At 41.5% G+C, this 25,906-nt stretch overlaps 1 protein-coding gene across 1 annotated transcript in view; it reads left to right on the forward strand.

Moving 5' to 3' along the window:
• The window catches only part of LOC101859389, a 62,318-nt gene that overhangs the window by 20,923 nt on the left and 15,489 nt on the right, over positions 1–25,906 (forward strand). Inside the window, exons 12-30 of the mRNA XM_035968353.1 lie at positions 2,098–2,252; positions 2,706–2,951; positions 3,921–4,079; positions 5,628–5,695; positions 6,672–6,794; positions 7,323–7,410; positions 7,648–7,818; positions 8,277–9,644; positions 10,333–10,592; positions 11,009–11,140; positions 13,166–13,288; positions 13,818–14,016; positions 14,436–14,572; positions 16,385–16,605; positions 17,658–17,789; positions 19,189–19,273; positions 19,848–20,000; positions 21,837–22,017; positions 22,993–23,072. Of these exons, the coding sequence (XP_035824246.1) occupies positions 2,098–2,252; positions 2,706–2,951; positions 3,921–4,079; positions 5,628–5,695; positions 6,672–6,794; positions 7,323–7,410; positions 7,648–7,818; positions 8,277–9,644; positions 10,333–10,592; positions 11,009–11,140; positions 13,166–13,288; positions 13,818–14,016; positions 14,436–14,572; positions 16,385–16,605; positions 17,658–17,789; positions 19,189–19,273; positions 19,848–20,000; positions 21,837–22,017; positions 22,993–23,072 (4,081 nt within the window). The remainder of the gene's footprint in view (positions 1–2,097; positions 2,253–2,705; positions 2,952–3,920; positions 4,080–5,627; positions 5,696–6,671; positions 6,795–7,322; positions 7,411–7,647; positions 7,819–8,276; positions 9,645–10,332; positions 10,593–11,008; positions 11,141–13,165; positions 13,289–13,817; positions 14,017–14,435; positions 14,573–16,384; positions 16,606–17,657; positions 17,790–19,188; positions 19,274–19,847; positions 20,001–21,836; positions 22,018–22,992; positions 23,073–25,906) is intronic.

Here is a 25,906-nt window from a genome sequence, read left to right on the forward strand (position 1 = left end):
CTCATATGACCTTATGCAGTTGCGAGCACCGTAAAACCTCTACTAAAACTAAAACTTAAAGCAAAGCTTTGTATTCTTTAAACTAAAAAAAAAAAAGTTCTGTGATTAGATCGCTGCCCAGTAGTAACATCGGCTACTGTGGAGTACATTTTCTATATATTATGTCCTTTACTGGTGGGTCATCACTTTTTAGAATAGTGAAATAGGTGAAAATGACATTGTTTTCTAACGTAATATACAGTGGTAGGCAGACAGCACTCCACACTCTCACACACTCCCTCCACCTGTTTCAAAGGGCACTGTAGACTTAGAAGGACATCAGTTCATTGACATTGGCTTATTGGTCGCTTTTATGTACAAGGGGGCTATCCCTAAAAATGCTGATTTGGGAAAATCGAAGGTAAAGTTTTTGCCCCTTGTTCAGTTTCCTTCAAAGACAAAGAGAGTTTTCTCTATAACCAAACAAATATACACACCAATGAAACCAAACTTCTCCTATAGGTAGGGCAGTGCCTACTTTTGGTGTAGGTCAAGATTTCTGGACACCCCCTAAATTTGGGTTAGCCCACTTGTCCTTAAAAGCAACCAATTATGCATGGTCATTTTCAGTGAAGGAGGAGGAAATGGGTGGGGGGGGGGGGGGGGGGGGGGGGGGGCGATGAGCTACACTATGTATGATTGGGATGATATTTGATTAAACTTTTTTAGAGGTGCCTTTTCCCTATTCTATGTGGCCTGAGTGTTTGCTGCCTTGACCCTTCTGCATTGCAGCATGCCTCATTGTCTCTCTCTTGCCCTTTTTAACTCCCAGTGGAGCACAGGCCATCAACAACATTACTCCAGCGAAGCCTGTCCTGAGCATCCTTTTCTATCTGTTTCCATGATGTCCCCGCTTTTTCAATTTCCGCTTGTACCGCTCGCCTCCATGTCATCTTTGGTCTTCCCTTCTTACGCTTTCCTTGTGGGTTCCACGTTAAAGCCTGTCTGATGATGCTTGTTGGGGGTCTCCTCAGGGTGTGTCCAATCCATTTCCATTTCTTCACCTGAATATCTTCCTTTACTGGCCTTTGGCTTGTTCTCTCCCACAGTTGAGCATTAGTAACTCGATCTTACCACTTGATCCCCACTATCCTTCGTAGGCATCCATTTACGAAGCTCTGCAGTTTCTTTGCTGCTGATGCTGTGAGCCTCCATGTCTCTGAACCATACATGCCTCATTGTAGCAGACTTAAAACAATGGGTGAAGGGGCATTTGAATACCAAGGCCCCAAGATCTGGAATGCTTCACCAAGTACTTTAACAAGAGTGATCAAATCTTTTGATTCATTCTAAGGTCAGCTGAAGTTGTTTCTGTTTTTAAATTAGTAAGATGAATATCTGGAGTGATTTTCTTTTAGTCAGAACACCGTTATAGGTAACTGTTGTACGTTGTACTGTATTGTAAAGCGCTCAGAGCCTGTGTACTTTAATCGGGGTTGAGCCCTATATAAATGTCATTTGTGAGGCAGCGTGGTGGAATCAGGCTATCGTCAATTTTTGGTCATGTAGAGTTATTGGCATCATCTTCGACCTTGTTCACTTGTCTTTATTTGGATGAAAGAAATATCCATTTATCTTAAATACAAGTCGAGATATTAGCGAAAGAAGGTGGGGGTCACCTATTTTCAGAGGTAAAATTAGTGAGAAAATGGTCGCCAAAGATTAGTTATTTCCTTAGCTTAAGAGTCCGTGGTAACTGAAAATTTACATTTTGTGTGCCTTTAATCAACGCTTTTCAAGAAAAATGAACACAGATATGAGTTCTTTAGTGGGCATGAAAGGTGTTGAGCCAAAAAACAAAAATTCAATAAAAATTCACAAACCTACGGAAAAATGCAAGTTTCTTCACTTTGATTATTTTGACGAGAGCCTGATTCCACCACGCTGCCTCACATTTATTATTATTATTATGTGAATCCAGCAAATGTCTCAGGGAGCTGATGTGCATTGGTTATTTAGGCTTGGGGGCGGCTTCTCAGAGGGTTATCCACATCAGGAAGACTAGATTCCCTTTTTTTGGGGGGTGGCTAATTTATGGTTGTTCTCATTCAAATTCAGGGATGTGGAGGAAAGTTCTGGATTGGGTTTATTTTCACCCTCCGTCTCCACAAGCACCAAGGTGGTTGATGAAAATTTCCCATCACTTATGGATGGGCCGTTCAAAATTCCTCTCCCTCCTTCTAGACCAGCTGGATTGGCAAAAGATGTTAAAGGTGAGTTTGGACACAGTTTTAGATTATGAGACACACATGTCTTGAATAGTGGGCAGACTGTTGTGGTGTTTTCACAGTGGAGGGGTGAAGGATGTGCTTTTGTCTACTATGGGCGCCTGCCTATTACAAGGTGATTGGAAAAGGCATTATATGGGTATTGTTTTTATTTTTCACCTTCTGCCTTCAAAGTGACTTTTTATGTATGATCTACATTTAAAAGTTTGTGTTTCTAAATCACATTTCCCAGTAGCTTGGAAAGTTTTAAAAGTTTTACTTGCAGTTTTCAAAAAAAAATTCTGCTGGTGCTAAAACATCCTTACTCTTTGTTGTTTTATTAACTAATACTTGACGGCCTGCTTTGAACCGTCTTTTTTTCTGTCTTTTTGGATTCACGTATGTGCCAGGCAAATGCTGTCAATATGAAATTTATTTTTTTGTCTCATTTTGTTTCAGAATCCAGTGATTCACTGAAATCTTCATTCAGATCAAACAAAGGTAGCGAGAGGGCAGATCCATCTTTGCTATTTGGGGATTCCCTCCGCTTTGAACAAAGTAAAATTAATTCAGACTGGGGTCAGTCCATCAACTTTCTTGACAGTCTGAAGTCAGCAGATCGTTCTGTGGGCAGTGTACAAGGCTGTCAGGGTGGCGATAATAGTCTTGAGGAAATTCTGTTCAAGGGAGATGATCAAGGAAAAGGTTTGTGTTTACTCAGTTTACTGATATATGGTCGCTTTTAAGGACGAGCGGGCTATCCCGGATTTCAGGGCTTTCCAGGTTTCAAGGGAGCTATCCCGATAAATGCTGTTTTGAGTAAATCAAAGTTAAAGTTTTTGGACCCATATTCAGTTTCTTTCAAAGACAAGGAGAGGTTTCTCTATAACCAAACAAATATACACAGCAATGAGACCAAACTATTCCTACAAGTAGGGCAATGCCCACTTTTGGTGTAGGTCAAAATTTCTGGAAACCCCCAAAATCTGGGTTAGCCCGCTTGCCTTTATAGGCGACCATTTTAAAGCAGACAGACAAAAGTGAGCAAGCTGTGCCAGCATGGGATATTGTTTAGTGTGAGGGGTAGTACCTGTCCATTTCGTAATTCTATTAAATTCCTTGGTAAAAATCAGCCGTAAGCTGACAAAAAGCCTTTTTTTTCTCTTCACAGCAGTTTCGAGAAAAAGAAGTTTTTTTGTCAGCGTAACCATCTAAATATAGAGTGATTCCGGAATTTGAATTTTTTTCAAAAACTAGTCACAGTTTCACTTTAATTTTTTCTCTCAAGTAAGGTTACCAGTCAGACTTTCAATTTAGCAGATGAAAAATGTTGGCGCCAAAATGAAGAAAAAAAAGACATTTTGTCAGCATATGGCAGTAATGTGGTTTGTGTTCTACGAGATTATTGAAGAGAATTGAATATGAATTTTGAAGAAAAAAAGAGTTTAATACCATTAACTCTTGAATGTTCATGGCTGCACTTTCTCGGTAAAGCAACATGTTACTTTTTAATGTAAAGACCTCTGTTTTGTGGCTGGTGTGTAAACGGTTTCGTTGGTAGCTCCCACATTTTTTTCTATCCTTTTGTTGTTTCTGTATTCTTGTTGAGTCCTTTGTTATGAAAGTTTTTCTGTATTTAAAAAAATTCTTGGCATTTTATATTCCTCAACGTAGCTGATGGTCATCGGAGTGAGCCTCTCAACCCATTTAACGATTTGGAAATTCCGGAAAACTCGAATAAACGGGACCATTGTGCTACCGACAATCCTTTCGGCAGTTTTTCTGATGATATGAATGATCAGGGATTTGGAGATGAGGATTTCATGGATGCAGGTGAGCTGTGGTGTTGTTGTATGTGTGTTTATATCTTTTCTGAGAGATGAAAGGGATTTCTTGTAACTCACTTTGTAAAAGTGAGAGGTTTGTAGAGTTTTTTTGCAGCTAGATCAGTGGAAGAAAGGAGTGTAAAGAATTTTTCATTGGGGTACAACATTTCTACGCCCATGGAGCTGAAAAGGCTGAGTCCATCCTTGGTTGTTCTGTTGGAGCAATTTTGTTCTTTTGGAAAAGATATCTGACTAAATACTAGCTACCAGAGTAAGAGTCTTGTCGACTTTGAACGACTTTTTAAAATATTTTTTTTTATTTTGTAAAAAAAGAATTTTGTTGTCCTAGTGATGTCTGCATCTTGACTTAACCCTATCCGTACGTCATGTTTTACTATGGTATCCATACGACGTGGGGAACTCTGTGCCACCATTTTGCAAAGAGGAAATTTACTCGTTAGTCTGATCCGCACGCTTTGCATAGCAGTCTGTCAAAAAGATTTTTTGAGAAATACCGAAAGTTTCAAAGTAATCTCTATTATAAGTATTCTCAAATGTGAAGAATACAACCCCAGGGGTACTAATTGACCCCAGGGTGTACGGAAAGGGCTAACATATTGTCATGTATATTCCTTTCAGAGGATTGGGAGTGGTGAACTGAGAGTACATTTTGGCCAGAAAGACAACTTTTTGAGGCCCCAGGGTTGTTGTTTTGTTTTTTTTAAATTCCAACACACAAGAACAAAAATATCTCTTTGGAATCATTGAATTATTTTTTTGGAAAGGGTGTCAGACTGATCTGGTAGAGGCTTCCCTCTGCTTATCAGGTGGGTATCATTTGTAGTGATTAATTCTGCCCTATCCAAATGATATTTCTTTTTTTCCCCTCTTTTTTGAGTGTACTAATTGACCATGACTGGCCTTGTACTTCTCCTACCCCTTTACTCCTTCACAAAGAAGTCCACAATTTACTCACATGGTTTAAGGCGGCCAAGGGTGCTACCGTGAAACGGGCAACAAATCAGTGAGACATTGATGCGTTTGTTTGTTTAATGCACTCAAACAATATGTAATTGAACAAAGAATGCACTCAAACAATATGTAATTGAACAAAGAATGCACTCAAACAATATGTAATTGAACAAAGAATGCACTCAAACAATATGTAATTGAACAAAGAATGCACTCAAACAATATGTAATTGAACAAAGAATGCACTCAAACAATATGTAATTGAACAAAGAATGCTCTCAAACAATATGTAATTGAACAAAGAATGCACTCAAACAATATGTAATTGAACAAAGAATAAGTATGCTACTATGTGGTTGACAATGGGTAGTAAATGTAGTACAGGAACGGTTGTTGATCTTGGGGTTGACGAAATCGGTACCGCAATCCGCCACTTGAGTAGCAGTCTGCTAAAATGCGATACCATAAATGCCACTTTAATACTTATTTACTTTTTCCTTCCTCTGGTATCCTTAGGATGTCAAGGGGGCCACTTTAGTGACGATCCGAAATCAAAGAGTTAATGAATTGTTTTCTGTTGCAGGTGCTGCTCAGGCTATGTTAGCGGAGGATGAGCATCAGTTTAGGAAGGAGGACCTGGAGGGAGATGAGGTATGTGGATGTACACGTGTGTTGTCTGGGGGGGGGGATGTTGAGACCAGTGGATGTTAAAAGGATGTAGTGCCTGGTGGGCAATGAGGCTTGTGGTGTGTTCAGATGTGGTGTGTGAATTTAGCGCCATTAACACTTTCCACCCACATAGCGCGCAGAGCACGTAACACTTATCCCCACGGACCAGGATACAGGTGCGGTACATGCTATTTCACATGGGCGCTGATTGGCATCCCGTTGGGAAAAGGGACGGCTTCTTACCGTTGCCGATGGGCGTCCCGTGGGGGGCAAAGTGTTAATGCCTTGCAGTACTAGTTGAGCTCATAGTGTGTGGGCAAGTAATTCTTTACTCTTATTACTTGTCGTTTTGATGAGTTGAGCTGAATGCCAAACTTGTGTATTACAGTGTTTAGTAAATGTGTAATGTACAGGTTCATGCGAACATTATCATATTTCAGATGTGCTCAGAAGTTAGGGTCTTGCATACCGCCCAAGGAGACCGTCCAAATCTGAGCTTTTTTTTTGTGTGGACTGTACAGTCGTAAATTTTTTGTGTTGTGCCTATATTCTCTATTCCCTTTGTCTTATTTCGAGAAAGTTGGTTTATCGTGATTTTAAGTATTTCATTAAACATGAGCTTTGTCTCTGTAAATACTTTAGACAAAGATTTGCTTCCTGCTCTGTATTCCTTGTAGTGTACTTGCGTGCTACACTAGTTTCCATTAGGAGACCAAGTGCTTATCAGAGAGACCTGTTGAATTTTTTTATCTTGCTGTTTTAAAGATTTGCTATTATCTCACCTCGCTCCACTACTTCCTCAGCATTTACATTGATTTTCCAAAACAGGTGAGCATCTGTGGAGAAGGGGATTTTTAACCATCAAGCTATTTGATTTTGATTTTTTTTATAGGGGGGGGGGGGGTTAATGAGTTATTGACAGTGATTTGTTTTGTCATTGTTTAAATTTTCTTTTCAGTTATCCAACTTGACTATGGCCTCTGCGCGGGGTATGGATGAGACGTTTATGAACATGACCATCTCTACGTACATGGCAGCAAGGTCCGAGGAGCACGGCTCTCTCTCGGACCCTCAGAGAAGGGTAAGTGACCGCTGTCCACCTGAATTGTCTTTGATTGAAGGCAATGAAGGCAACCCACTGGGTATTGCATGTTGTCTTGTGAAAAAGAAGTTGGGCCTGCAAATGGCATTATGCCTACCTGAAGGTTTACGCTAATGCTTTAAAAAAAAAATGTGATACAACTTTGTGTGAATTTCTTCCAGTCCTGAGCACTTATTTGCCTTCAATTATTCAAGAAAGTGAATGCCAATTGGTTTGTTTTGTTGTTTTTACGGGAGGGAGGGAGGTTGTAAGTATGAAGTAGTAGAATATTTTTTGCTTACACATAAACTAGTTGTTTTTCAGTGTTTGATGTGGGTGGTTGGCGGGTGCTCTGGTGTGGTTTGCTCCTTCTTTCCTATCAAACGTCTATCGTCCTTATCTCCCTTTCTTCTTTTTTATGTTTGTTACTCTCTTGTAACACCTCTAATCTTCTGGCACTCATATGACCTTATGCAGTTGCGAGTGCTGTAAAACCTCTACTAAAACTAAAACCATGTTTGATTGCAGGCTAATCTGGGCATGCCCGTGAAGAGCCCTCCAGTGGAGAGACGAGGAGTTCCTTTATTTGTGCTGGATGAAACCCGCGAGGAACCTGGTGAGACAAATGAGCATCTTCCTCTTCTACCGTATCTTATGTGGTGCTTTGTGATGACGCTTTTTTTTATTAGGTTCAGAAGGTTGGGGTGACACTACTGATAAGCCATATTTCTTTAATTTCTCTGTGTTGTTTTCCCCCCCCCCCCCCCCCCCACTCTCACAGACACACACTCTAAATTACCTTTATCGTGTTTATTTACTTCTCTTTACCCAAACAAATTTGTTTTCCCTACAGCTGCTCCAGCCCTCACACGTCAAGAGTCTCCTGTCAGTCCCCGCACTTCTCCGTCTTCTAAAGGTAGAGACCACCACGCCCAGGATGAGATATTGCCGTTAGATTTCCCAAAAGAGGCTGACACTTCCAAGAGTGTAGATAACTCCCCGGATTCATCAATCAGTTCTGAGGGTAAGTTGGTTTTTACTCTTGCAATGGCCTTTCGATCACTTTGAATTTTGTTTTGTAGTCCGTTTTCTCTCTGCTAACTGTGTGTCATTATACCAGCCTCTGTGACAAGCTCAAATGGACCAACTGCCAATGTATTGATTTTGCACAGTGCGACCTTCATTTTGTTCCAGCCTTCACTTAGTCAGCCCTTTATTTTATTTTATATATAAGGTTTCATGAAAGTTGAACATTAGGTGGAATAAAGTCAGGAAGAGTGTGTAGGTAGTTGGCGGGTGCTCTGGTGTGGTTTTCCCCTTCTTTCCTATCAAACATCTATTGTCCTGGTCTCTCCTCCTTCTTTTTTGTGTTTGTTACTGTCTTGTAACACCTCTAATCTTCTGACGCTCATATGACCGTATGCAGTTGCGAGCGCCGTAAAATGTCTACTAAAACTAAAACTCTCTTTCTCGTCTTCACAGAGATGACATTCAGCAGTGTACACAAGCAACTAGAGAACCCAGACTTTAGCCTGTCTGACCCAATACAGGTCATCACGTCTGTCTACAACAAGTGCTTCAATGAGAAGAAACTGAAGAAGAAAGCCAGCATGAAGAGCCGTGTTCCCTCACAGCCTGGTGAGCCGTCTCTGCCATCACAGCAGTCGCAGCCTCGCCACACGCCGGAACCCCCCAGTCTGCCATCCCAGTCAGCTCACCTCTCAGAGTCTGCTCACAAGATGCAGCCAGTTCAGCCTTTGCAACATACTCAGCTGTCACAGGCTGGTCACATGTCACAGGCCAGTCAGTTGTCACAGGCTGGTCACATGTCACAGGCTGGTCACACGTCAGACGTCAGTCAGTTGTTACAAGCTCGTCATACATCAGAGACGAGTCAGTTGTTAAAGACCCGTAATGCATCAGAGGCCAATCAGTTGTCACAGGCTGGTCATACATCAGAGGCTGATCAGTTCTCGCTGGCTGGTCACATGTCACAGGCCAATCATTTGTCACAAGCTCGTCACATGTTAGAGGCCAGTCAGTTGTCAAAGACCCGTAACACACCAGAGGCCGGTCAGTTGTCACAGGCAGGTCACATGTCAGAGCCCAGTCAGCAGCCACAGTCTGAAAAACCTCCAGCACTAGCAGCGTCTGACCAGGCAGATTTCAATCAGACTGGTTTGTCCTCGGTGCCTTACATGACCCTTGTGGAACAGTCCATCACCTCTGACCCTTTGACCATGTCCCTCCTGGCTCCAGGGTCAGCATTCGCCGCCAGGACCAAGTCGCAGCGTCCAGTGCCGGGCGAAATTCCCTATTCCGCCACAGGTCCACAGTTTTCTCACCCTGCCCTGAGAGATGCCTCTCTGGTAAGACAACATACATCCGGCATCCCCAACGCAGAGAAGTTTCTGGAAACATTTGAGGAGCACGTCACGTTGAACGCGGAAAGAGAAATTGGGATAGCAGATGATGCCAGCTGCACTCTCGAGTCAGTCACAATCCCAGCTCAGTCGGGGCACTCTCTCAGCGAGTCCCTCATGCCGCCGCCGAAGACTACGCAGGTGAAGAGGTCGCAGCAGCCGGCCTGGGCAGCCAACAACGACAAGGTCGGGGCGAACCACTCCACCATGGAAGTGTTGCACCAGCTGCAGAGTGTGTCGCTGGCGGACAGCTCTGCCTTCAAGGACGACAGCGTGTCTCCCGCGTTCTACTCACTGATGCCGGATCAGACGCAGTCGTTTCTCCAGCAGTCGCACGTCCGCGACGGGTTTGCGTCCAGCACGCCGCTCGTAGGCGGGCAGTTGGAGAACCGGCCAAAGTTCAACAACACACACATGTCGGAGAAAAGTGAGCAGGTTTTTTTGTGGGTTTTTTTTGGCTGTAAAAGTATTTGTAGTATAGTATAACTGCACCGCCACAGCCACACGCGCGCACACATACACACACACACATGTCGGAGAAAAGTGAGGAGGTTTTTTAAAATTTGGTCTGTAAAAGTATAGATAGTATAGTATAACCGCACCGCCACAGCCACACACGCACACACACACACTCGCGCACACACATGCACAAAAAGAAAAGTGCGTTGAAAAGGGTAAAGGATAGTCCCCGGAGGAAGTAAAGTTTTGTTGGTAAAAGTGAAGGTATTACAAATACACACACACACACACCCCCCATTTCGAACTTGAGGGGGGGGGGGGGGGGGGGGGCGGTCTCGCATTATTCAACTTATAGCTCTACTGTTTTTTGTTGGATACTCGTATTTTGACAGTTCGTTTGTGTTTTGTCAACACCACCACTCTTCTGCTTTGAGATTTATAAAATATAAGCCAGCTGGGTTTTGGGTTTTTTCTGTTTTGACTATATGCCTCTGTGCTGATAATTTTCTGTGAATTTCCGCTTTTTATTTGTTATTATCGTAGTTAGTATCAGAGTTCTTTGTTGAAATTTCGGGATTGCAATGGGGTCGGAATATTTTCCTCTTTTTTTTATTTTTTCTCATTATCAGCACTGATACCTCTATGTTTTCTCACAGGCATTCTTCCACTCGTGACACCCAAACAGATGAGCAATCTCATCCAGCTGCCTCAGCATGTGAAAATCTCGGAAGTTTGCTGTGTGCCCCTGAGCCAGCACACCAAGTTTGTCATCACCAATCTGTTTGAAAGAGGCGTCAAGTGCACTTTGACCGTTCGGGAGGTCAGTGTCAGAGGTCAGCGAATCAACCTCAGCCATTGCCCCTTTGATGTGAGGAAGCAGGTCATTCTGGAGCCCAACTCCTCGGAGACGATTCAGGTGCTGATTTATACATTTTTTGTTCGGTGCTGATTTATACATTGTTTGTTCGGTACTGATTTATACAGTTAGTTCAGTACTGATTTATACACAGTTCAGTGCTGATTTATACACTGTTTGTACAATGCTGATTTATACACAGTTCAGTGCTGATTTATACACTGTGCAATGCTGATTTATACATTGTTTGTTCGGTGCTGATTTATACACTGTTCGTTCGAGGTGTTGGTTTCTCTGTTCCTGATGAAATTCTTTGATTTTTATTGTATTTTGACAGAAGACTGTTTTATTTTGTTAGAAAATTTTTAGGTCTGTTATTAACTTTTAGTGTTACACACTGTCTCTATTTATGATGTAATGTATAATAGACCTCTTCTTATTTTCTCTAATAATTCTCTGATTTTTTTCTTTGACAGGTGCTTTTCCGACCCAAGGACCATGGAGAGTTTGTGGCCAGCGTGGAGGTTTTGGCTCAGAGCATGACCAGTGCGGTTGCCAGAACGTATATGTTCTTCCTTTCTGGGGAAGCAGAATTCCCCTGCCTTAAGGTACATTTTTCTCAATAAAAGTAAGATAAGATAAGATAGTACTTTATTATCCCTACTTTATTATCCCAGAGGGAAATTTTCCTTGACTGTACAGGACCGTAAAAACACATGCAGGTATACATAAAAAATTTAAATACTCTCATTAAAATTCAATATGAAAGGAGAAGTAAAGCTGACAAAATGTACATTTACATCAAATGCATCATTCAACTACATGCAGGAATTTAAATACTAGACCTTTGGAGTTATATACAGCTACATACTCTTAAGAGCAACACACATTTATGCTCATTCTGACAAAAGCCTTATGCTAGATGGTAAAAAACTTATTTTATATCTTTCTTTCTTTGTTTTTGGAGGTACATATCTGCCGCTGCGTGATCTGACAATTTGTGCATAAAAGTATATATCCACCACTTTGCTACCTCAGAATTACAAAGTTCTGTCTGACACTTTTTGCCGTTTTGAGTTACTGACCACGAGATAAAAAACCAAATGTTCTTTCTGCTCTATCAAAATAGCAAGATTATTTGGAGTCGCTATCAAGATATTTGAAGAATTGCATTTGAAAAGGCTTGAACATATTGGGAAATTAAAAATCTTTGAGGTCAAATTTCTGAAAACTAGGTACTGAGCAGAACGGTCGTGGTAATTCTGAGGTAGCAACTTGCCTAATGAAACACACAGAGAGAGAACCCCCCGGGGCAGTGCCACTGACTGTAGTGTCTTTAGGCCCTTCCCAAAGGGGGGACATTTCTCGTTCAAGCATAGTAGAATTGTAAATGGGCTGCCTCATGTCACGCTCATAACTGTGCCTGATCTACAACAGGGAACTGCTGCTTTTTCTTTCCTGATCCTTACTATTGTCATTTCCTCTACTTCTTTTGTATGTTTGTCCCTCTCTTGTGACCTGCTATTTTGGGGTGCTTTGATAGTCGAAGTAGGCCTTGTGCTGTTGAAGCTAGAGGCGTGAGCAGTCTAAGTCTGATTCCCTGTAAAGACTTCTCTGTTGACACCCACCCCTTGGCGCTCATATGACCTTGTTATGCAGTTGCGAGCGCCGTTAAACCCTCTACTATGAAAAAAATATATAAAGAGAGAGAGAGAGAGAGGGTTGTTCCAGCATGTGAGACATGTATATTTTACTAATATCCTGTCTTGTTGTCCGTATGTGTGAGTGCACCTAACCTTTATAAGGTCTACTGCCATTGTTAACGACCAAGACAAATTTCTCCCTGCGAGATGAATAAAGAATAATAAAGATTGTCATAGTGAATCAATGCTGTCACAGCCTGCCGATTCCTTTTCCAGTAAGTAATAGCAGCGGCCCTTGATCTGTGCACTAGCTCAATCAAGCACATTCAATATGGAGAGTGGCGCCAACTTTGCTTTTACCCATTTATCTTGGCTCTGATTGTGGACTTGCCTGTGAAATAGAGTCACAAGTTTTCACATGAAAGAGGAATTTATTTATATATGACTTCATATGCAATCATTTACACAGTATAGTATATGCATGACTCGTTGCAACATTCTTCTTTTGAGGTCGATTTCATTGACTTTAAATTGTATCTTAGTTAATGAACCCCCAGTACCCAGTACAGAGCATTACAAGTGTTCTCAGGAAAGATATCAGAACTCAGTCTTGTTGCAAAGTCAAAGTGACAGACTCTAGCAAGCTCTTAGGTGGACCAGGTTTTATGGGTAGCATGTTTTAAGGCGTAGACACTTTCTGCTTCATTGTACATATTTGAGCTTAACCAGTTTATTTTTCTTGTGCTTGTCTATTTTTGCAAAGTAGTAAAATCCCACACTCATGTTTGTGGGTGGTTGGCGGGTGCTCTGGTGTGGTTTGCTCCTTGTTTCCTATCAAACATCTATCGTCCTTATATCCGCTTCGTTTTTATGTTTGTTACTCTCTTGTAACACTTCTAATCTTCTGGCGCTCATATGACCTTATGCAGTTGCCCGGGCCGTAAAACCTCTACTAAAACTAAACACTCATGGGTTTTTTTTTACCACCAGATTTCCCCGAAAAATGAGGAGCTGGACTTTGGTTGTCTGTTGTGGGGTAGTTCTGAATGTCGCTCTCTGAGGATCCAGAATGTTGGGAGAGCCACAGTTCCTCTGCGCTGCTCCATCTTTCGAGTGAGTGTTAGAAGATACCAAGATGTGGAATGCTTTATCAAGTACTTTAAGAGAGATCAAATCTTTTGATTCATTAGAATGTCAGCTGAAGCCGTTTCTGTTTTTAAATTAATAAGATGAATATTTGGAATAATTTTCTATTAGGACGCAACGTTTTATGTTCCTGTTGTACGATGAACTGTATTGTAAAGTGCTCAGAGCCTGTGTACTTTAATCGTGGTTGACCGCTGTATGTCATTTATTATTATTATTAGAAAGCTTAGAACTTTTTAGTTGACTTTGTTAGGAAAGAATAGCAACGCCCGATAGAAAATTCCATGTTTTCCTTTTTAACCATGTGCATTTATTGAGTTATATAAATGTTCACTGTTTTTACTCAATTTTCTGAGAATTCACTTTGTAAAATATCACTCAGTACATTGTATACAGATAAGAAAAATCTTTCAGTTTTTCCAGATTTGTATCATCAGAAGAAATTCTGTATGTGATGGCCGTTCTGTTTTATTTATTTCTTGTCTTTCTTTTCTAGACGGAGTCCTCTCTTTGCAACTTTTCGTTCACCGCGGAACATCCGTCTGACGTGTCCAGCATATCTCTGACCACGCGGCCGCCCTCTGCCGGGGGTCCGTACTCCATGTCTTTGCCTGGCCGGCAGGAGGGGGAAGAAGTGACCACTGTCTCAGTGGACGTCTGCTGTCGTGTCGCCGACGTTCAGAATGTCAACCACAGTAAGTGATGATTTTTTATGTAGTTTAGCTTACTGTTTGTCATCTTTGCAGCACTTTGGGCAGACTCTTTCTGCATCCTTTCTACTGCAACTCCTTAGCTCGTTCTTACTGCTGTCTTTCAGCCGCACCCCTGATCTTCTTTCCTATCAAACGTCTATCGCCTTTATCTCTCCTCTTTCTTTTTTGTGTTTGTTACTCTCTTGTGACAACTCTAATCTTCAGCACTTATATTACCTTATTGTGCTGCGAGTGCCGTAAAATTCTTACAAAAACTAAATTCCTGAGGACAGTGCCTCTGATAGGTAACTTAACACTACCTCTTTTGTTTCTGTTTATTTTCCTTTCCTTTTCCAGGCACTAAATGGGCGTTTGTTTGTGTCAATGTGCTTCTCTTCACTCAAAACACTGTCTTTGCACAGGGTACCTTGAAGTAGCGGAGAAGTTTCAAGCAGTGCTGTCCTTGGGTGTGGACATGCCCATCGAGGAGATCTCGCCGCTGTCCAACGTGAAGCTGAGGGTGACTGTTGGCATGTACAAGCTGCACGTGAACAAAGACGTAAGATGTTCACTCTGTGGTCTATACCAGTGAACTGAAACAAATCATGTTTTCATTCATAAATGACATACATCGTTTTTTCTTATCAATGCACTTTCTTTGTCGTTGTTCTAATTTGTAATGTAGTTGTCTGGTCGGTATGATGAGTTTATATTCATAAGATAAGATAAGATAAGATAATACTTTATTATCCCAGATGGAAATTTTTCTTGGCTGTACAGGACCGTAAAAACACATGCAGGTATACATAAAAAATCTAAATTATATATTACTCTCATTAAAATTCAACATGAAAAGAGAAGTAAAGCAGACAAAATGTACATATTACATCAGAGGCAGCATTCAATCACTTGAAAGATTTTGATTACAAGACCTGTGGAGTTATATAGTCGTAGATACATACTCATAATATGCCCGTGGAAAGCTAGGCGATCATTATCCATAGATGAAAAATAATTTCAATTCCCAGCAGAGTAGGATGTTGTACCTATGGGGACAATACAGTCAAACCTGCTGTGACGGCCACCTCTATAAGACGGCCACCTGTACAAACAGCCACTTTCCATTTCCCCCATTGTGTTTTTTCTATATAATTTAACTGTATAAAACGGGCATCTGTCCAACGCGGCCACGGCCACCATATTTTAACACACAACCCCTATCACACTAAGCAATAACACCTGTCTTAGACGGCCACCTTAGTGACTCCATTACGTTTTGTCATAAATTGTGATTTGGCCCCTGGCGTTGTAGGCGAGCCGTCATAATTCAATCACCTGTCGTTTTTGTTAGGTAGTCCCTCCAACCGATCACAGTTGCGTAGGCCCCTCTCATTGTTGACCAATAGCTACCAATTTTCAGCTGCTGGTGAGGTAAGCGTGTGATCCCTCAAAACCCATAAACCCCACCCAGAACTCATACACAAATCGTAAGTGAGATGAGTGGTCACTGTTTACCCAGTCTGTAACAAAGTAACAATAGGACGTCAACATGAACTTGTGACAGAAGCTTCGCTCGTTCTCCGAGTGGTGGCGACCCATGTGTTTGTTTTAACATTGCACTCGGTCTTCCTCGTCTGATACATTTCGTTTTATTGTCACCCTTGTGCAAATTCAGCAACAAAATAAAAATAACAAACAAAATACAAACCACCACCACCAACAACAAAAACAGCAACAATGGGGCTACTTTCGATTGGGACCTCAATTGGGAGTGGGTCATTTTCTTCATCTTGATCAGTCCTGCCTAAGACGGCCACCTGTCTTATACGGACACTTTTCTCCTTGACAATGGGTGGCCGTCTTACACAGGTTTGACTGTACTTTTCCCTACCCTCAGTTCTCCCAGCTAAACTCAACGTATTTCATTTCTCTATGGAAAACAATTTTTTTAGCTTGCCTCTGTGTTTTAGATTCTAACATATTGCTGACACACAAAAAAAAGTGTGTTATTCTGTTATCTTACCTTTACTGAGTCAGTAATACAAAAATTGAAGCTTCCCATTAAAATCTTTTTTTTTCTCGACAGTGTGCTTCCTATGAATCTCCCATTTGTTTTGTGCCAATATTTAAAATGGGCTCTGCTTTCTCCTTCTCTGTGGATGGTTGGCGGGTGCTCTAGTGTGGTTTGCTTCTTCTCTCCTATCAAGCGTCTATCGTCATTATCTCTCCTCCCTCTTTTTTGTGTTTGTTACTCCCTTGTAACACCTCTAATCTTCGTCACTTATGTGACCTTATTGTGTTGCAAGTGCCGTAAAACACTAAAACTAAAAACCTATCCTTCTCCACACCCCCCCTCCCCCAAACTGCCTAGTGTCTGTCCATTTCCTGCCCACCTGGCAAGTCTGGTCAGGGCTCGGTGGAGGTGATCAACTCTGGCAACATTCCGATGGCGGTGGAGGCCTTCCTGGAGCCGGCGCGGGAACACTTCCGCCTGAGTCAGCACCAACTGGAGGTTCCCCCTGGTCACTCGGTGCCGCTACGTGTCACCTTCACCCCTCAGCCCACACGCGAGGATATTAGTGATAACAGAGTGTATGTCATTCGTGTTTTTTTTGTATTTGAAGACTACAGGGGGGAAAACGACAAAAGTCACAAACTGAAAATGGAGAGGGTACCAATTTTGAACGCTTGTTGACTCATAACTGTATTTCTGATCAACTGTTGGTTGATTATTGTTGTTAGATTTCCCATTCAACAACACTTAACAATAAATCACCTGTCAAACAAACTTGAAGTTATGAGTCCATAAGCTTTTAAAATTGGCACCTTCACAATTTCCAGTTTGTGACTACAGTCGTTTTTTCCCCTGTGTTCTTCATTTGCTTTTCTTGTTTGATTGTTCTCTCAAGATTTCAGTAGTGTACTTCAGTTGTTTAGGGGAGTTTTCAAGGCTCTCCACCCACTTGGCGCTGTTGTATAGGAGATATACACATGTTAAATTTGGAGATCTTACCTTTGCAAGAGGTGTTTAAAACATTCCAATTACAATAGTTGCTTTCTTCTCGGTTGGTAGTGTCTGAATATGTTTTGACACTGGACATTGGCACGTATGCAGTTTAATAAGACATGAGGTTAACGCAGTGTGAATAATAGGAATGGGGACATCTATGAATAAAAGATTTAAGACACCAATATTCAGTCTTTAATTTGTAAGCCTGTTGAAATGATGTAAATAAAATATATACTGCAGTAAAAATTTGAACCTGCTCTAACGGCCACCTGTCCCAGACCATCACATGCACAGACTACTTCCTACGTCCACCCTTGCATCTTTGGAGGGGGTAGTAATAAATTGTAATGCCCATAGAGCTTTCTTGTACATATGCCGTATGTGGGTGGCTGGCGGGTGCTCTGGTGTGGTTTGCTCCTTCTTTCCTATCAAACATCTATCGTCCTGATCTCTCCTTTTTTCTTAGTTACCCTCTTGTAACACCTCTAATCTTCGGCACTTCTGTGACCTTATTGTGTTGCAATTGCCGTAAAACTCTTACTAAAACTTTAAAACATATGCCATATAAATCTATTATTGGTATCGTTATTGATATTATTATTGAACAGTATTTCTCCCCATTTGTCTGTTCCAGTAACTTGGTCTTACGCAACCAACTGCGGGATCATTCGGTGTCTGTCACAGGCAAGGTCAAGATGACCCAGACCAAGATCAGCGGCTCATCTTGTGCTCTCCAGTTTGGTGGTGTGGAGCCAGGGCAGAGAAGGTGAGTGGGTGGTTGGCGGGTGCTGTGGTGTGGTTTGCTTCTTCTTTCCTATCAAACATCTATCGTCCTTATCTCCCCTTCTTCTTTTTTATGTTTGTTACTCTCTTGTAACACCTCTAATCTTCTGGCGTTCATATGACCTTATTGTGTTGCAAGTGTCATAAACGCACTTACTATAACAAGAGAAGGTGAGCACATGATTATCATTGCGGGTGCTGTAAGCCCGTATCAACACGTTTAAGGTCATTTAGCAGGTAGACTGCTTGAACCGTGCCTTTCCCAGCAGACAGAAAGTGCCAAATCTGAAACGGACAGCAGCATTCCTGGTTCTCCATTCATTTCTCCCCTCGGATACTCTAAAAAATCCTATGCTATCCACCCTGGTGTTTGCTCGTCACTCATCTGTTCAGGTTTTCCGTATGAGTTTCTCTGGGTCTGCTCCTACCTCATGTGCCTTCTATTTTTCCAGTGAAAGCAAGATGTTCAAAGCCTTTACACTGCTTCTTTAAGTGCTCTTATTAGTGATTTTCTTTCTGTCCTTGAAATTCTCAAAAGTCTCTGAAGAAACCCCATTTCTGTTTCTATTTGATTTTCACTATCTTTGGTAATAGTCCCGCATCCTCAGCAAAATAGATGGGTTAACCACACTCACCCTATTAGAACCCTTATTTTAGTAGTCATTGAGATGTTTCTATTTTTCAAGATTGGACTCATTTTATGGAAGCTGTCTTAAGCTATTGCAATTTTTTTAATGTATTTCCATGGAAAAATTGGCATTGGATGTTGTGATATATCCGAGATATTTACAGTGTTGAACTTGTTTGATCTTTTCCCTTTTGCTTATGAGATTACAACTAGGGCTAACTGCATTTTGTTTTCTTCACTCTCAACAATAACCTTTTACTTTCACTTTTGTTTGTGTATGTGCAGCAGTAGTTGGTTGGAGGGATTTTTAGAAAGTTCTCCTATTTTTGGTCATCATGATGGTTGTCAAGTCTGTTTTTTGGCTGTGCTTCCTTTGATGATTCTACTTACTCATAAGACTTTTATAGGTGTGGCTGTAATCAAAGAACCTTGAGTGGGTGCTCTGGTGTGGTTTGCTTCTTCTTTCCTATCAAACATCTGTCATTTAATCTCCTCTCCTTCATTTTTGTGTTTGTTACTCTCTTGTAACACTTCTAATCTTCGGCACTTAAATGACCTTATTGTGTTGCAAGTGCCGTGAAACACTTACTAAAAAAAAATAACTTTGCAAAAGTGGGTTTGTTATATAAAGAGTTTTTTTCACCATTTTAAGAATAGACTGAATTTATACTTCACAAGTTCTGTTTACTGTCATGGAAGCTTGTTTCCTGTTTGTTGAATAAATGTGAGTAAGGAAATGTTTTTCATCTTCCAGCAAACAAAAGTTCTCATTTTTTGCCGACAATGCTGCTGACGTCAAAGTATGGATTCGAAGCAAAGGCCAAGCTTCAGCTTATCAGGTAAAGGCAATGTGTGCTTTGTTTTGTGTTGGAGCTATTTGGCCTCAGTAGTTTTCTGTGGTTAAAAACCCTTTATGTGGGTGGTTGGTGGGTGCTCTGGTGTGGTTTGCGGTCTCTTTCCTGTCAAACATCTATCGTCCGCATTTCCCCATCTTCTTTTTTTGTGTTTGTTACTCTCTTGTAACACCTCTAATCTTCTGGCGCTCATATGACCTTATGCAGTTGCGAGCGCCGTAAAACCTCTACTAAAACAAAACCAAAAAACCACGTTATATTTATTCAACTGGTCTCATGGATGGCCGGCCTATGTCCACTTGTTAAACTTTGACCTCTGCTTTGCTCCAAGATGACATAGCTCCCCTCTTTTGTGTCTGGATGGGCACTGTGTAGTCTGGTCTTGTCTTTTTACTTTGTCACACCACTTTTATCCTGTTTATTTGTAAGTTGCAAGTAGTCAAACTAGTAATTGTAGGTGTATCCAGCAGTTATTTGTAAGTTCCACGTTGTCAAGCAGATGTTGATAATAAGTTTGTCAGGCAGGGTGGGCTCCAGTGTACGTGTCTTTGTCTTCCAGATTCTGCAGGACGACGGCCGCGCGGTGGACAGTTTGGACTTGTCTGTGAGGAAGGGGGACACCAACATCCTCTGGCTCCAGTTCTCGCCGGACCAAGTCCAGGGCTATCAGGCTGACCTCATGATTCAAGTTCTCTATGCTAACAGATTTGTGGTACGGTTTTCCTGGTTTTTCTTTGTGTGTGTTTTGCCCATCAAAGGAAATTGTTTGTCCCTCCCAGCCTGACTCGGCCCAGTGACAGAAATATGCAATGTTTGACCCATGATAAGGGATATGTGCACAACCTGTATTTATTCATTATGGAAACTTTATTTATCAAATGAGTGTTTTATGTGATGTGATGTAGGCCAATGGCCGTAAACACTGAATTAACTTACTGTGTTTTGAGCCCTTTTTCCTTCAAGTTTACAGATACAGGTAGTGTGGGACTATTATGATAAGACAACATTCATATTTCATGGTCTACATCAAGAGTGAGATGTGTTTTAAATGCTAGGTTTTTAAAAAAACTTTTTTACTCTTCATTTACATAAAATATATCAACAGACCTCCTGTTTTGCTAGGTACTTTGAACTCCATATTGTATTAAATTCTTAATTTTAAGAGGTATCATTTTTTTCCCATCCTCATCTTCCATTCTCCCGTTGCAGTTTTATCACCCCCCTCACTGTTTCTACTTCACAGGTTCCTTGACTCGCACTACGCTCACCCAGTCTTGTCCCACTTCTCACCTCCCACATGCACACACACAACTGTATCTACCTTCATTGTAGTATTCATTGGGCTGTTTGAAAGAAAACCAGAGTTTGTACATCTGTGTCAAGTCGGCTTTTTAAAAATTCATTTTTAAGTGAAAATGTCCTTATATTTTTATCTTAGTTTGGTATCAACATCTCTTTATTCAACAAAAATACAAACATTGGTGGGTGGTTGGCGGGTGCTCTAGTGTGGTTTTGCTCCTTCTTTCCTATCAAACATCTATCGTCCTTGTCTCCCTTCTTCTTTTTTATGTTTGTTACTCTCTTGTAACACCTCTAATCTTCTAGCCCTCATATGACCTTATGCAGTTGCGAGCTCCGTAACAACCTCTACTAAAACTTTTAAAAAACATTGAGATATAACTATCGGAACTGAACAAGACTGCACTGTGAAAATTGTCAGTGTGTCAGTGGACATCTGTTTTCAACTCAAAACTTCCACCTGTATCCACGACTGCACAAATTTCTCGTACGCCGTTCACCACTTACTGTTCCCACCACCAGAGCTTCATAGACCATGACTTATTATTGCTCTTTTGGTGTGGATGTTGGATGCTTTTGGCGTTCTTTGCTTGCTTTCTGGTGAAATGCAACAGTTGAACTGTCGTCACTTTGGCACATTGAAGACAGGAGTTTATTTCCAGTGCCGCTCTTTTGTCTTTTGAGAGTGCCACCCTCCGAGTCATCCTATCATCGTTGTATAAAAATCAACCTTGTTTCAGATAATCCTACTCCATTCTCTCCTCTCCGCACATGCACACACACACATGCACACACACTCACACACACTCCCCCGGCCCCGATCCTGCCTGTCTTGTGCCACGATCTTTACTACAGATATTCCCACTCACCTCTCCCGCTTTCCATCTGCAGGTTCCCTTCTCCGGTTTTTCTCAAATAATCCTCTACTCCATGCACTCCACTCTGCACACTCACACACACACACTCACACACACACACTCACACACACACACTCACACACACACACACACACACACACACACTCTCACACACACACACACCCCTGAATCCTGCCCGTCTTGTGCCGCGATCTTTACTACAGATATTCTCCTTCACCTCTCCCCCTTTCTACCTGTGAGGTGTTGACCAGAATCAGGCTGTGCAGTTTACTGTTGCAAATAGAACCAACCTTTTTTCGCGCGCTCATTTGACCTTATGCATTTGCGAGGGCTGTAAAACTCTTACTAAAACAAAACATTTCTACCTGCAGATTCCCATCTCGGGTTACGGAGGCAAAAGTGCCGTCGAGTTGTCCAAGATCAGCCGCATGGAAGCATCGGGGGAGAAGTGGCTGGACTTTGGTCACCTGACTGCAGGCACTTCACTGGTGCAGAAAATGTGCATCAGCAACACTGGTGACCGATGCTGTTATCTCAAGGCTGTGTTCAATGGTTAGTGTGTACTTTGTCAGGCTCCATGACCATCCATGACACATTCTTCTGACAGTCCTGAATTTGTTTTGTCTTTGTAAGGTTTCAGCATTGTGGAGTGTTAAGAAATTGATATTTTATCGGAAGATTCTTAACCAAATGTTGAATTCCCTCCTTTCTTTAGTTATATAATCATAAAGGTTTCATTCATCTTATCTCTGTGGCTGGATGATTGGCGAATGCTCTGGTGCGGTTTCCTCCTTCTTTACCATCAAACATGTATCATCCCTATCTCTCCTATTTTTTATTCTTGTATATCTAGTAACACCTGTAGTCTTCAACTCTTTATATGACCTAATTTTGTTGAAACTGTAAGTCTCCTTCTAAAACTGTCTCTTTGATCCTTGAGAACAAGTGGCAGGCTAGAGGGTGCCACTGGTAGGGGTTTGGTTACTTTATTACTTTTTGTCTGTTCGTTCTGTTTGTTTGCCTTGCTCATTCCGAGTACTAAATAACGATTACCATGTTAATGAGCTCCTCTTTTCTCAAATACTTTACCTCTGGAACATTTGCGTCACAACCTGGTGGAATCAGGCACTGGTCATTATTTAGCCTATTGAGGTATTGGTATAATAGTTTGTTCATTTGTCTTGCTTTTGATGAAAAAAAATTACCCATCTATCATGAATAGAAGTCGAGATATTTGTAATTGAATGAGATGGGTTGCCTAATGTCAGAGATAAAATAACCATGAAAGCTTGGGGACTTCATAGCTTGAGTGTCCTTGGAAACTGCAAATTCACATTATTTTTCCTTTGATCAATGTTTTTCAGTAAAATCCACACAGTAACGTGTTTTCAGTGTTCGTCTCTGGGTACCTAGTAAAGTGTTGCAACCCTATGTTTCAGAGACCAATTTAGATCTGAAAGTAGATTCACTGACGTGCTGTTTTCTGGTGAATTAAACCTTTCCATTATTTGTTTGTACGTCTGGCAGATGTTGGTGGTCTGGAACTTCCCCCGCACAGAGCCACGGTGATGCCTTCTGCCTTGGTCTTGCCTCCAGGAGAGTCTGTGGTATGTGTGTGATTTAGTGCTGTAGAATGGCAGTGTATGCTTCTCAGGAAGTTGAGATTGTTTTGGAAGGCTATCAAGTCTGCTGGCATAATAATAGAAATTGTTAAGCACATATAAGGAGGGGCTCTCGTGGCCTAGAGGTTAAGGTGTTAGCCTCTCATTCAAAGGACCCGAGTTCAAATCCGGGTAGCGACCGAAAAAATTTTCCTCTAAAATTGTCTCCTTTCACTTCCTTTTGTGCTCTCTAGCAATGTTCTGTTGTCTGCTTTCGTCTCCTCTTTCTGCCCCCACCCCCTCACCTCCTTTGCCCCCTCCTCTGGGCTCCTGACTCTTTCTGCAACCTTTCTACTGCTACTCCTTGGCTCCTTCTTGCCGCTGTTATTCCGCCACAGCCCTGATCTTCTGCTAGGAAAGAACAAAACATCTAGCCTTCTCGGACAAGGTCGAAAAATCCTAGAGGGCCCGTGTGCAAGTTGCGCAAGTTAAAGATCCCTTGATGGTCCAAAATCGATAAGAGTAGGCTTCGGCCGGCACTCGGGCAAAATTCTAAATTTCCTACCAACTGAAAAAGTTTAATGTGTCCAATGCGCTCATATAGCCTTATGCAGTTGTGAGTGCCTTAGAACACTTACCACAAAAAAAAAGCACTTATAGCTTAATGTTGAGAGGGAATTTGGGCAATGCAAATGCTATTTATTATTTATTTATTGTTACGTTTGGGTTTGGGGTTTTTTTTGTTTTGTTATTTATGTTTTACAGCTACTGTTTCTTCACTATGTGGCACTCAGTGTCCAGAGGGCTCATTAGTGAACAGAGAAATAAATGACAGGACAAAATTGGCCAGAAGTAATTTATTCATTTTCTTCTGAACAGCCACATGGATAAATGTTAACCTGTGAAGTAGAGATCAGCTTCGCTGCATTCTTGTATTTACTTGACATGTGTTTTAATACAGTTTCGTATTAGATCTTCCTACCAAGTCGGTTCTTGTGGCTTAGTTACACCTGAAGACACAGCCCATCACCAATGAGCCAAATGCTTTATTTACAGAAAATGTGGTTTCTGTAGTTTGTGGGGCGTGAGAATGTGGTCTGCCCTGATCTGATCCACTTAACACTATCCGTACGCCCTGGGGTCATTTTGTACCCCCGGGGTTGTATTCTTCACATTTTAGAATACTTTTAGTACGAAGATCTCTTTGAAACTTTCAGTATTTCTCAAAAAATCATTTTGACAGACTGCTATGCAAAGCATACGGATCCGATTAACTAGTAAATTTCCTCTTTGGAAAGTGGTGGCACGGAGTTCCCTAAATCGTATGAATATAATAGTAACACACGACATATAGATAGAGTTAAAAATTTATTTTGAAAGTGTCTGTTTACACTGAGAATGAAAATGTCTATCCTGCATATTGCTCCTCCTTTTTTGTGTTTGCTACTCTCTTATAACATGTCTAATCTTAGGCACTTATTTGACGTAATTGTAAAAGAAACAAAAATGTTTTCTGGGACTGAGAAGCAAAATTTTTATCAGCGGTCTTTGCTGTCTTGTTGTCAAGGTGTTTCACCGCTTCTGGGAGAAGATGCTGTTAAAACTGTGTTTGACTAAATAGGTGTTTTTTTTTCTTTTTCTGATCCAATGTAGATTCTTTTTATTGGGTTATCTCCGTATGCATCAACACTGCTGGTACTTCAGTGGGTGGTTGGCGGGTGCTCTGCTGTGGTTTGCTTCTTCTTTCCTATCAAACATCTAGCATCCTTATCTCCCCTTCTTCTTTTTTATGTTTGTTACTGTCTTGTAACCCCTCTAATCTTCTGGCCCTCTTATTACCTTTTGCAGTTGCGAGCGCCGTAAAACCTCTACTAAAACTAGCTGGCACTTCTGTCATCATGTTAACTTTTTTTTTTCTTAGAGGTGCCAGTCGGTGGGTGATCTTTGGACTGCATATGAAACACGGTTGTTTTGAGACCAAATTAGCCACAACTGGCTTCATAGTCTATTCATACTTAATGCTTCTCCCTCTCATGTCGACTTTCTACACATTGACAGGACGGGAAATCACACTCCCGCAAGGTTGTTTTGTTTTTTTCTCGAGCAAACCTTTGTAACCTTTATGCATGGTTATTAATTCTTGAGAAAACAGGCTTAATGCCTTTAATATGGGAATGAAGTGTAAAGTTGGGTTAATGATTCATCAATGTCACGCTCATAACTGTGCCTGAAATTCAACAGGGAACTACTGCTTTTTCTTTCCAAACCCTTGCTATCGTCATTTTCCTCTACTTCTTTTGTATGTTTGTCACACTCCTCTGACCAACTATTTCCGGGGTGCCTTGACAGTCGAAGCAGACTTTGTGCTGTTGAAGCAAGAGAGGTGAGCAGAGCAAGTCTGATTCCCTGTAAGGACTTCTCTGTTGATATCCACCCCTTGGTGCTCATATGACCTTATGCTGTTGCGAGCACAGAAGACCTCTACTAAAACAAAGTTGGGCTAAGACTGGTGAAAAGTTTACGGATTCAGTTGAGATTCAGTTCAGTACAGCAAGTTGACAGGATTTAGGTAATTATCACATGGCGGGATGTTGTCGTGTGTGGATGGGACATTACCCCCAGGGCAGTGCCACTGACTGAAGTATTTTTAGGCCATTCCCAAATTGGGGACATTTCTCGTTCTTATGCACAATAGAATTGTGAATGGGCTGATTCAACAATGTCATGCTCATAACTATGCCTGAACTACAACAGGGAACTGCTGCTTTTTCTTTCCTCATCCTTACTATCCTCATTTTCCTTATACTTCTTTGGTATGTTTGCCACTCTCTTGTGACCCA

Source organism: Aplysia californica, unplaced genomic scaffold (genome assembly GCF_000002075.1).
Source record: "Aplysia californica isolate F4 #8 unplaced genomic scaffold, AplCal3.0 scaffold00053, whole genome shotgun sequence".
Lineage (NCBI taxonomy): Eukaryota > Metazoa > Mollusca > Gastropoda > Aplysiida > Aplysiidae > Aplysia > Aplysia californica.